The sequence below is a fragment of the Lithobates pipiens genome, unplaced genomic scaffold, assembly GCF_037356315.1.
Source record: "Lithobates pipiens isolate NorthernLeopardFrog02 unplaced genomic scaffold, aLitPip1_a1.2 Scaffold_28, whole genome shotgun sequence".
Taxonomy (NCBI): Eukaryota; Metazoa; Chordata; class Amphibia; order Anura; family Ranidae; genus Lithobates; species Lithobates pipiens.
The window spans coordinates 173,593,354-173,606,714 of record NW_027507789.1 but is presented as its reverse complement, the minus strand read 5'-3'; the positions used below and the strand labels follow the sequence as shown (position 1 = coordinate 173,606,714).

The window sequence follows — 13,361 nt, the reverse complement described above, 5'->3', positions numbered from 1 at the left end:
ACTGAGGAAATTTTTTTTATATATATATTTTTGGGGGATATTTATTATAGCAAAAAGTAAAAAATATTGCGTTTATTTTCAAAATTGTCACAATTTTTTTGTTTATAGCGCAAAAAAATAAAAACACAGAGGTGATCAAATACCACCAAAAGAAAGCTCTAAAAAAAAGGACGTCAGTTTTGTTTGGGTGCAACATCGCACAACCGGGCAACTGTCAGTTAAAGCGACGCAGTGCCGAATTGCAAAAAGTGCTCTGGTCGGGAAGGGGGTAAACTCTTCCGGGGCTGAAGCGGTTAAACGATGCTTCCAGCATGGCCATATTTCCATATGTAACAACTTCCCCTAAAATTTTGAGATACAGAAACCGGAAGCAGTTCTGCAAAAGATATATACAGACATTATGTGCATACAATATTATAACATGATAGAAAGACAGACAATCTCTTACCCAGTGTCATCAAAGCTGATCCTGGTTTTGATCCACACTATAATTGTAAGAGCTGGCAGACCTAGAAAAAAAAGCCCATACTTTTATATATACCACACACTTAAAGCAGAACTATAATCTGTTGTGTTGCGTTAAACAAATGTGAACGATTATCTTAAAGTAACTTTAAACCTTTGTTGTTTGTTTTGTTTTTTTGTTCTTTATTAAAGTAACAAGCATGTTATACTTACCTGCTCTGTGCAATGGTTTTGCACAGAGCAGCTCTAATTTTCTTTTTCTGCCCCCCCCCCCCCGCTGGCGCTCAAGGCCCCTCCTCTTCAGCGAGTGCCCCCATGGAAAGCACAGACCACAAGGGCAACTCAGCCCCGCCCACCAGCTCCCTCGTCACAACATTTGATTGACAGCCAATGGCTCCCACTGCTATCAATCTGCCCAATGAGGAGGGAGATTGTGGCAAGAGCCTCTGCTTTTGTACATGTCTCTGCAAGTCGGATGGTGCTCAGGTAAGAATAAGGGGGGCTGGGGGGGATCCTGCGGCAGAGAAGGTTTTTTTTTTACCTTAATGTACAGTGGTGTGAAAAAGTGTTTGCCCCCTTCCTCATTTCCTGTTCCTTTGCATGTTTGTCACACTTAAGTGTTTCGGAACATCAAACCAATTTAAACAATAGTCAAGGACAACACAAGTAAACACAAAATGCAATTTGTAAATGAAGGTGTTTATTATTAAAGGTGGAAAAAAATCCAAACCATCATGGCCCTGTGTGAAAAAGTGATTGCCCCCTAAACCTAATAACTGGCTGGGCCACCCTTAGCAGCAACAACTGCAACCAAGTGTTTGCGATAACGTGCAATGAGGCTTTTACAGCGTCCTGGAGGAATTTTGGCCCACTCATCTTTGCAGAATTGTCCTAATTCAGTTACATTAGAGGGTTTTTGAGCATGAACTGCCTTTTTAAGGTCATACCACAACATCTCAATAGGATTCAGGTCAGGACTTTGGCTAGGCCACTCCAAAGTCTTCATTTTGTTTTTCTTCAGCCATTCGGTGGTGGACTTGCTGGTGTGTTTAGGATCATTGTCCTGCTGCAGAACCCAAGTTCGTTTCAGCTTGAGTACACGAACAGATGGTCGGACATTCTCCTTCAGGATCTCTTGGTAGACAGCAGAATTCATAGTTCCTTTTATCACGGCAAGTCTTCCAGGTCCTGAAGCAGCAAAACAGCCCCAGACCATCACACTACCACCACCATATTTTACTGTTGGTATAATGTTCTTTTTATGAAATGCAGTGTTCCTTCTACGCCAGATATACTTGGACACACACCTTCCAAAGAGTTCCACTTTTGTCTCATCGGTCCACAGAATGTTGTCCCAAAAGTCTTGGGGATCATCAAGATGTGTTGTGGAGAAATTGAGACGAGCTTTGATGTTCTTTTTGCTCAGCAGTGGTTTTCTCCTTGGAACTCTGCCATGCAGGCTATTTTTGCCCAGTCTTTTCCTGATGGTGGAGGCATGAACGCTGACCTTAACTGAGGCAAGTGAGGCCTGCAGTTCCTTGGATGTTGTTGTGGGGTCTTTTGTGACCTCTTGGATGAGTCGTCGCTGCGCTCTTGGGGTAATTTTGGGCGGCCGGCCACTCCTGGGAAGGTTCACCACTGTTCCATGTCTTCGCCATTTGTGGATAATGGCTCTCACTGTGGTTTGCTGGATTCCCAAAGCTTTGGAAATGGCTTTATAACCCTTTCCAGACTGATAGATCTCAATTACTTTCTTTCTCAATTGTTCCTGAATTTCTTTGGGTCTCGACATGATGTGTAGCTTTTAAGGATCTTCTGGTGGACCTTACTGTGTCAAGCAGCTCCTATTTAAGTGATGCCTTGATTGTGAACAGGTGTGGCAATAATCAGGCCTGGGTGTGGCTAGAGAAATTGAACTCAGGTGTGGACAACCACAGTTATAGTATGTTTTAACAAGGGGGGCAATCACTTTTTCACACAGGGCCATGATGGTTTGGATTTTTTTTCACCTTTAATAATAAACACCTTCATTTACAAATTGCATTTTGTGTTTACTTGTGTTGTCCTTGACTATTGTTTAAATTGGTTTGATGTTCCGAAACACTTAAGTGTGACAAACATGCAAAGGAACAGGAAATGAGGAAGGGGGCAAACACTTTTTCACACCACTGTATACAATGCATTAAAGTGGTTGTAAACCCACCAAAAAAAAAACTGCAAGACAAAGGCATAATGAGTTAGTATGCATAGCATACTAGCTCATTATGAAATACTCACCTTAAATTGAAGCCCCCGCAGTAGTCCTGGCACACTGCTCTGCCTGGCGACATGTCTCCCGGAGTTATTTCCAGGTATCACAGGCTCCGGCGCTGTGATTGGCTGGAGCCGCGATGGTGTCACTCCCACTGATGTGTGTGTCCATAAAGACATGGATGAACGAGTTTGGGGTGGAGGAACTTGACTGGCCTGCACAAAGTCCTGACCTCAACCCAATAGAACACCTTTGGGATGAATTAGAATGGAGACTATGAGACCTTCCCCTCCAACATCAGTGCCTGACCTCACAGATAGACTTCTGGAAGAATGGTCAAACATTCCCATAGACACACTCCTAAACCTTGTGGACAGCCTTCCCAGAAGAGTTGAAGCTGTTATAGCTGCAAAGGGTCGACCAACTCAATATTGAACCCTATGGACTAAGACTGGGATGCCATTGAAGTTCATGTGTGTGTTCATGTGTGTGTGAAGTCAGGCTTCCCAATACGTTTGACAAAATAGTATTCATACACTAATTAATGCAGCTTTGTAAACCCTTACAACACACTTTAACCTACAGGTAATCCTATATTAAGGCTTACCTGTAGGTGCTGTAAATATCTCCTAAACCTACATGGTTTAGGAGATATTTACAATTCCCCGTACGAGGATTCCTTCTGCGCATGCGCCAATGTACTCGGCGCATGTGCACTTTGGAAGGGTCACGGCGTGCCGTTTTCATTAAACTACATGCCGTGACTGGAGGCTCCCGCACGCACGCGCAGGAGTGACATCACGCGACTCCGGCCAGTCACAGAGCCGGAGTCCGTGACCCCGGTAGGAAGATGGATGCTTCCAGCCGGCGAGGAAATCGGGGGCATTGATGGCTCCTGTGTCAGGTAAGTGACACATAATGGGCTACTATGCAATGCATAGTAGCCCATTATGCTTTGCCTTTGCAGGGAAACAAAGAGGAAGTAAACCCATCAGGGTTTACTTCATCTTTAATGGGTTACGTTCCTCAGTGGTACAACTGCCAAATGCCACTAGGGGTATCATTTTTGCTGCAGCATGTGTACAACTTCAACTGGTTGCCATGTTATTTTGAGGTGGGCAGTCAGAGATGAACAAATCATGCACCTATTTTTACAGGGCAAGAGTAAAAGAGCGCTTATTTTTTACTGTACAGTGCTGACCTGTCTGCTCCAAAGACTGGGAGGACATTGAAAGGTAATTGCCTCCCAAACCACTTTTCACCAGAGAAGAGATGCTTTATAGCTTTTTATTTAAAAGCATAAAAACTAAAATTAGGACAAAAGAGTTGGGATAACATACATGAGAAAACTAGCAGGCTGAAATGTGCAATGGAGTGAGATCCAAGTATCCTGCTCAATGTTGTCCAGCCCAGAAAAGGTTGAGAGATGACTTCTCTGCTGCAGTTACATAATCCAAGAAATGAACAATCCCTGAAGGCAAACCAAGGGTGGTTGAACAGGTGTTTCTATTTTCTATAAGCATCGAATAAATTAAATTTGTCTCTCATCAGAATAAGAAATTCTATCCTGCAGAAGGGCTGAAGTGCTGAACTTTTAGGTCTTTTACCTTTGCATATTTCCCGCAGGGTTCCATTTTCTTAAACACGCTCAGCTGTTAAACTGCCATGGGAAGTCGTAAAACTGACAAAGCAATTAACATCCATTTTTCACCCAAGACAATACATAGGTAAAGTTCAGTGCTGTAAAATCCTGTTACATATTTACTAAACTAGATATGTAAATGTTACCTGGTGTCAGGCGGGGAGCCCCACGCCTCCATCTCCCCTCCCGCCCATGGAGGCTTTTTGCATAGTAAAGTCATGTACGCACAATGTGACAAAAAGGAGAACTTGGCAAACAGTGTGTTCCGGATGCTCTACAGGTGCTACTCAGAGCTTGGTGTAGATTGATGGATCAACAAATGTAACCACTTACGGACAGCCTCACGCCGATATACGTCCTAAGTTTGAAGAGGAATATCGTTGTTATGGCAGAAGATATCTGCCGTAACCCCAGTATCCTATTCTTCAGTTGGCGGTCCGCTTTCTGATAACAGTGGTCTCTACGGCGGATTCGCCGCAAGGTCACTTTTTTTGGTGGCAACAGTGGCAACAGAGGCACCCCTCTGCTGCCCTCCGCCGCTTACCAGAGCCATCGGCAGCTGCGGAGATCCTTTCTCATGCTGGGATTAGAGACGAGGGAGGGGAAGAGGGCCCCCACTCATCTCCATATCATTGCAGGGTGGAAGCGATGTCAAAATTTTACTTCCGCCCATAGCTCTTAGCCCTTGTACACACATTCCAACAACAAAATCCGCCAGATTTTGTCCAAAACTGGTGTTGCATACACACGGTCGAACAAATTTGTCGTAAAATCTGATTGTTCGTAACGTGATGGCGTTATTTAGTTACAATGGGACTACGTTCAGGCTAGTAGCCAATAGCTTTGGTCTAGGAATTTGATCTGAGCATGTGTGGCACTTTGTTCGATCGGAATTCTCTACAAACGATCCGAAAAAATCCGATCGGATCATGTTGTCGGAAAATTTTTATATCCAGCTCTCAAAACTTTGTTGGTTGGACATTCCGACGGAAAAAGTCAGATGAAGCCCACACACGGTCGGATTATCTGACAACATGGTCCGAAGTGTAAAAAGGCTTAAAGGGTCATTTATTTATTTTTTTTGACAATTTTTTATTCATTTTATTTTTATTGCATTTTAGTGTAAATATGAGATCTGAGTTTTTTTTTACCCCAGATCTCATATTTAAGAGGTCCTGTCATGCTTTTTTTCTAATACAAGGAATGTTTACATTCCTGTAATAGGAATAAAAGTGGCACAACTTTTTTTAAAAAAACAGTGTAAAAATAAAAAATAAAAAGGTAAAATAAGGGAAAACTATTTTTAAACGATCCCTGCCCCGCCATGCTTACGTGCAGAAGCAACCGCATATGTGAGTAGCACCCGCATTAGAGAAAATGGTGTTCAAACCACACATGTGAAGTATTGCCGTGATTGGTAGAGCGAGAGCAATAATTCTAGCCCTAGACCTCCTCTGTAATTCAAAACGTGCAACCTGCTAAATTTTTTAAACGTCGCCTATGGAGATTTTTAAGGGTAAAATTTGTCGCCATTCCACGAGCGGGTGCAATTTTGAATCATGACATGTTGGGTATCAATTTACTCGGCGTAACATTATCTTTCACAATATTGGGCTAACTTTACTGTTGTCTTATTTTTTAATTCAAAAAAGTGTACCTTTTCCAAAAAAAAGTGCGCTTATAAGACCGCTGCGCAAATGGGGTGTGACAGAAAATATTGCAACAACCTCCATTTTATTCTCTAGGGTGTTAGAAAAAAATATATAATGTTTGGGGGTTCTAAGTAATTTCCTAGCAAAAAGGACTGTTTTTAACTTGTAAACAACAAATCTCAAAAAGAGACTCGTCCTTAACTGGTTAAAGAAGACCTCCAGCTTTTCCTCCCCAAAACAACATGCAATGTGCATGTAAATGAATCACAACCCCGCTGTCAGTTTATGTGTAACTAACCTTTTTTAGCTGTATGTAGCAGGTGAATTTTTTAGGTTCTTTGATGTCCTGTTTCCTTCCTTTTCCAGTCCTGATATTACATCTCCCATGATCCTTTGAGTCTCTGTAGCTTCTGGTTGGACTATGGTAGTCACTTGTACCAGTTCTAGGAGTTGATGTTGGTGGGGCTTAGGGTTGCTATGGGTGTTTCTGGGCTTTCATGTGGGTAGTCAAAAGTGTATATTTGATACCGCCTCCCGTGCCAATTCTGCCTAGCAGAATAATGGCTTACTGGAAGACTACAGAGGAAGAGCTTTGGGACGTTATTATGAAGGGGTTTCCTTCATGTAAAGTAATCACATCACAGAGAGCAGGGCTCTGGGAGGGCAGGATCCGAGGAGTGGGACTCTCTGTTCACATTGGTCACCATATTTAACTAGGCAGGGTTGAATTCTAATTGTGATCTATTTGAACCTGCCCAGCAGCATCACAGCTAGCTTTCAGAACATGAAAGCGTTTCTCTCTTAAATAATGCTGTGATTTGAAAGCTGGTACTTGGGAGCTTTGGACTCTCTGTAGGTGTGACTGGTTGGGATTGAATTTCACTCAATCAGTATAATATTCATCTAAAAAAAATTGGAAAACCAAGACCATGCATGCTCGGAAACAATTGCCACCCACCTTTAGAGCTGTGAAGGAAGTTACATCATTTGCAGAGTCTGAAAGACTACAAAGAGGTGTGTTACAGACTATCGTTGCCGCAGGAAGTGGCTGGGAAAGGGAAAGAGTCTATCCAGGGGGTATGCAGAGTGTCACATGGCACAAAGCCACAACTAAACCCAGAATATCAGGGGATCTGCAGAAAACAGAGCAACATATTATGCAGGTATGTTCTATGCTGGGATTGATAGTTCCATTTAGTTCTAGTGAAAAGAAAACTGGAGTTCAGCTTTATGCCTCGTACACATGTGATGTCCATTTTTCCCTGTATGCTAGGTTACTAAAGTTCCAAAAATTGTCGTACAACAGGAAAACAACTTTCAAAGTGATGTAATGTGTTGTATTGTAATGTTTTCTTTTGTTTCCTACCATGCGTGGTCTTGGTGGTCCAATTTGGTGATAGTGGTGACTCTACTCAATTGAGTAAATTGCGCACCCATTTAGGCCCCCTCAAAGGCTTTAAAATTCTACACTTAAAAGGCTTTAAAGTCCAACTGAACAGTCAGCTTAAATCAGCTAGATTCCAGGTGGATCAAAATATAAAGAGGGTGGAATTTAAAGTGGTTGTAAACTCTCTCATAAAAAACAAAAAAAAAAAAAACCTGCAAGACAAAAGTCTTCGCATACTAGCTCATTATGAAATACTTTAGATCGAAGCTGTTGCAGCAGTCCCCGTATACCGCTGTGACCGGCGACATGTCTCCCGGAGTTATATCAGGGTTCAAGGGCTTCCGGCGATGTGATTTGCCGGAGGCGTTATTATGTCACTCCCATGAATGCAAGTTTAGAAGATATTCACGGTACCTACAGGTAAGCCTTATTATAGGCTTACCTGTAGGTAAAAGTGATAGTACAGGCTTTACAACCACTTTAAAAGGCTTTAAAGGCCATCTGAACATTCAGTTTAAATCAGTTAGATACTTTCCAGGTGGATCAAAATATAAAGAGGGTGGAATTTAAGAAGTTACAACACTTTTCTGGCAATAAAGTCCATATAAAATTGGCTAATTTACAAAAGCATTGCAACAGTTTTGGTAAAAGATCCAACACATGCTTCAGATTCAGGTAATTCTTATTTTCGGTTGCAATAGATTTGAAAATAAATACTATCAGTTCACAGAAAGGACAACTGGTAGCAATTAAGACCAAATCTGAGTTGGCCATGTATGTGCTGGGAAGCTGCCATGAATGTGCCTGCTCCCAGCAGAGGGCTCGTGGTGGCTAGGACACCAGCGGCTGCCGGCTTCCTAGCGAATGAGGACTCATGCCAGCCACCACTCATCTGCTGGCTGGGAAATTCCCCCAACCACAGCTAAATGTAAAGAAAGGGGAAGGAAATGCATGCTAATGTTATTAGCTTGCTGATGCCATCACCCAAAGATGGCAATAGACTTGTGCACAACGGAAAATTTTGTTTCGTTTCGGTTGTCAGTCGGAAAATACATAATTTAGTTCTGTTATATTCGTTATGCTACGTTAATACATTTTAGGATAATTCTTATTATTCGCAGAGTGTTGATATTTGTTATACTGAATCTCGAATCCTGTCGAATTCATTCGTTATGTGCGCTATAATTTCGTTCGTATTCGTTGAAATTCGCTATTTATGTACCTATAGACATTCGTGATAATGATTCGTAGTTTGGAAAGTCGTTTGTTTATTGAATCTTTTAACACACACAATGACAACGTCTCTTCTCCTCGGCTCAAATACAATACAACACCCTTCTAACTCAGTTCTCAGGAATGCACTTTGCCAGTAATCCAACCTCCGGCACAAAATGAATCAGCTGATTGGACTAAGATTTACTTTAAGCTGACCTTTTGTTTCATTAGATCTTTAAAGAATTACCGAATCATGTCAAATTCTTTTGTTATAACCGCTATAATTTCTTTCGTATTCATTGTAATTCGTTATTTTTTTATTCGGACATTTGGATGCATCCGAATATCCAAAAGATGCAAAGTTCGGCCCGAATTTCGCCCGAATTTCGATTAGTTACGAAACGAATTGCACAAGCCTAGATGGCAATAATTAATCTAAAAAAGGTGTGCAAAACCAGTATCTCTGTAGTGATCAATACAAAGTTATATGTGTGGAAAAGGAAAATGATTTCATATTAAACCTTAATAAACAATGTGTATCATATAAATGGGGAAATAACAATCACATAATAGATGTGCGCATAACAAAAGGGATAAACGTCAAAGAAAAGCATATAAAGATCCAAATGTGAAAACTTGAAAATGATGAGAATCCACATGTAAAGGCCCATACATACGATCAGACTTTTTGACAACAAACATGCAAATTGCTGTTTTGGAGCAACATCCGACTGTGTGTACGCTCCATCGGACAAACTTTTTTGGTTTTCATCGGACTTTTGTTGGCTGTGCGAACGGACAAACTTTCTGGCAACAAAAGTCCGATGGAGCAAAGTCTGATCGTGTGTACAGAAAACCATAGGACTTTTGTACAAAGTACAAACAGGCATGCAATACAGAAGTTGACCAAAGGTGGCGATAAAGAGCAGAAAAACCACATGATTTGGTGAAATTTGGCTGAAAAAGTCCTGCTGTGTTTATGCAATACAAGTTCAGGGCCGACTCCCTTTGTACAAAAATCCAAGGGAAAGTTTGTAAAAAATCCTATCGTGTGTATGAGGCTTTAGAATTCCAAACCACCTCCCAGACAAGTGTGCCAGTTCCTTTAGCAAATGCTAATGATCTCCAAATGATAAGATATGAACAGTGCAGAAATCAACCAAATGCGGGGCACCACTCGGGGTACTACTGACTCCATGGTCACCAAGGTCCATTACTGGTTATCTTTATTTTTATCTTTATTGTTATCATTTTTATTTTACTGGTTATCTTTATTGCTATCTTTTTTATTTTGTTGTATTTTCTTTATCCTCTGAAGATGTCCTTTGCACCAGACCAAACATGCATAGTGTAAGTTCATTCACACACAGAGCTGTGTGAATGAATGGCATAGGCATGTGGGCAGAGCTGTCACGGGGGAATCGGCAGCAGCTGCAACATTGGAAATGTTTCATATCCCCAGATGGTGTTCAAAGTCTTATGCCCCATACACACGGTCGGACATTCCATTCACAAAATCCGTCAGATTTTTTCCGCCGGATTTTTGCCAAAACTTGTCTTGCATACACACGGTCGCACAAAGTTGTTGGAAAATCCGATCGTTTGGAATGAGGTGACGTACAAAACGTATGACGGAACAGCGTAGAAGCCAGTAGCCAATAGCTTTCATCTCCAAATTTTCTTTCTGAGCATGTGTGGCCCTTTGTGCGTAGGAATTCTCTACAAACGATCGGAAAAAGTCCGATCAGATTTTGTTGTCGTAAAATTTTAGATCCGGTTCTCAAATTTTTTCCATCGGAAATTCCGACAAGAAAAAATCCGATACGGCCCACACATGATCGGATTTTTTCCGACAACATAATCCGATCAGACTTTTTCCTGTCGGAATTTCCGACCGCGTGTATGGGGCATTATAGTTTGTTTTCTTTAGAAAGCAGCTACAGCCTGTGTAGAAAAGCTTGTTCCCTGCCAGAATTCTGCATAGAAGGACCATTGCTGTCTGTGTAGAAGCAGCGGTCTCTTTTCAAAGATCCAGCACCTAGGTTAATAGATCTGCCAGTATTAGCAGCAAAAACGATAATGGTTCTGTTGTTGATACTGACATGATTACTTATTCACTTGTCTCCTACCATAAATGTATTAATACTGATACACATACCCAAAAGATTTTTGTGTTGAGTTCAATAGGCATTTTGATATAGTGTTCAAGCCCTGATGACTGCTTTTTTGGCCCCTGAAATGCGTTGAGTTGTTTCCTGTTCTCATTTGTGGAAAAAAAAACATTAGACTTAGGACTTTTGAGACTTTTTTTGGCACAACTACCTAGATCTGTTTGTCCTCTTAAGCCAAATGAAGGCACACCACTAGAGTTCATTCCACTCGCTATTCAGTATTTTCTGTTCTTACTCACCCCAGCCAATAACAATGTACCACCAAAAATATCTTCTTTGGGAGGTGAAGGTGAGCGTGAGTAGAGTGTGCAAAAACATCCCCTCCACCAGAAGCCAGGAGAAATTAGCTAAGACGGAGTATTGGAAAAACGCCATGGCCACCTTACAGCCCACCTGAAATACAAACAGGACACGGCTTAACTCATGTCAATAAACAGTAAACATGTCAGTGCATAAAGAACATAGTTTATATCTAACCTGTGGTTTGGTCATGCATAGAAAAGCAAGAGGTTCATTTTTTACAATGACCCCACCAGAAGCCCTCAACTCCAATTATCTCTCCTGCTGCTCCAGGAAGCGAAGAATAATAATCTAAAGACCGCATGACTCGCTGGGTGACCACAGATGAATAAGGTTGAGAGTTTTTTTTGGTTAAAACATTACAGCAACACTTTTCCATTTTGGTGAAATGTATTCAAGTCAGTGGGAAAGAGGAAATAAAGAGGGTTATGGCAATTTTTAAAAGTGTGATGGGTTCTAAATGGCTCCTGAGGATTACAGATGCTCATTTCAACTATCCTGGCAAAAAAATAACTCCTTATTTTCTTAAATAAATAAAAAAACTGTGGAGAAAGTCAAATAAAAATTTAGACAGTACACAAATAATTAGCACACATACAAAAAAAAAACACAAAAGCAAAAAAAGCTACATTCAACAAAGAAGTTACCTAAGAATACATCCCATTATTAAGAATACATCCCCCCCATTTCAAAATAAAAAACATACCCAAAGGGGGTGGGGGGAGTAAATAATCAACTTTTTCTTATTTAAAAGAGATGTATGTGTAGCACCCTCTACCTTAGGTAGGTAGGTTGCTAAGTAGTGTTTAGTGTGTTTTTTTGTTTCAGCCAGCATAGGTAAATTTAGGCAGGCCTAACTGTGAACTAGGCCTGTTTGTTTTTGATCTGGGGGTTGGGGAGTGGTTTAGTGTAGCAGAAGGTGACTGAAATGTACTTCATCTCTCGGGTGCCTTCTGTTTCCAGAGGGTTCTGAAAAAGAGGCAGGGCAGATGGTTGGAGTGGCGTGTAGTGTATCTGGGAGCCCTGGCCAGTTCCCAACTAGGATTGGCAGGGGGCAGGTCTCCTATACATGCACCCATGGTCAGCCTGATGTGGGGGGAAGTTGTCAGGTGAAAGAACTGAATGATGAAGTGTTAAGCCCCATACACACTATCAGATTTTCTGCTGAGTTTTTCATTCAGATTTACCAAAACCATATAATATGAGGACAAACCTTAGGAGTTTCAATGTGTATGCAATCAGGCAGGCCCTTCTACTACATGGTTTTGGTAAATCTGAAGGAAAAACAATTTTCCGACAAAATGCTCCCATCGGACATACTCCGATCATGTGTAGAGAATTCCGATCGGACAAAGTGCCACGCATGCTCAGATCAAATTCCTACATCAAAGCTATCGGTTACTAGCCTGAACATAGTCCCATCGTAACGAAATAACGTCATCACGTCGGATTTTCCGACAACTTCGTCTGACCGTGTGTATACAACAGTTTCGGACAAAATCCGACGGATTTGGTTGTCAGAATCTCCGACCGTGTGTACAAAGGCTTAGACTGTCGTAGCCCTTGAAGGGAACTCAGCTCGGGAGCTGGGAGGGAGCCTCTCTCTACACGGTCATTGAAAGGTGTCCTGCAACAGGAGCAGGAGAAGGACAGTGGGGACCACTGCCAGGAAAGTCATTCAAGAGGGATCCATGCCAAGGTCAGTGAGTGAGAAGCACAGTGAGAAGCTTTGTGGGAGACGTGCCAGGATTGGATGTGAACACAGAGGGAGAGACTGTGGTGTCATTGAAGTCAAGTTGCTGCAGCCAGGAGGGTTGGCAGGATTTGCATTGGACTTTCTTGGATCAGTAGTCCACCGAGTTTGTTAGCACATTATCCTTTTCCTTCAATAATGGTTGCTACAACAGAGGGGACTGCAAACCCCATGCCTGCAAATGGCTATTAGTAAGATGTTGGGACTTATTCAGAGTGAGGCCTAACCATGTGCCAACGGTGACAGGAATCTAGGATTGTACATTGGAGAAAGCAACGTGATCTTAAGTAGTGTGCTGGAGAAATGTGAAGTATGGGAGGCTGTCAATTTAGATTCAACCACCTTTGTTCAATCAAGCAAGATTCATCATCTGGGCATCCCATGTCCCTTTTCCCCATCCAAGTTTATTCCCCCTAAATAAAAACAACAAAAAACAAGCTAAAGACTGTTCATTGACTGGCAAAGTGTGTCTGAAATGAATGTCTGGCCGAGCAGGGTGACGTGTGGAACTAGAACACGCAGCGA

The 13,361-nt window shown here is 41.8% G+C and overlaps 1 protein-coding gene across 1 annotated transcript in view; it reads right to left on the bottom strand.

Moving 5' to 3' along the window:
• The window catches only part of LOC143935830 (vasoactive intestinal polypeptide receptor-like), a 228,802-nt gene that overhangs the window by 112,520 nt on the left and 102,921 nt on the right, over positions 1–13,361 (bottom strand). The window contains exons 7-8 of the mRNA XM_077459946.1: positions 11,023–11,176; positions 449–509 (exon numbers count right to left, since the gene is read on the bottom strand). Of these exons, the coding sequence (XP_077316072.1) occupies positions 449–509; positions 11,023–11,176 (215 nt within the window). The remainder of the gene's footprint in view (positions 1–448; positions 510–11,022; positions 11,177–13,361) is intronic.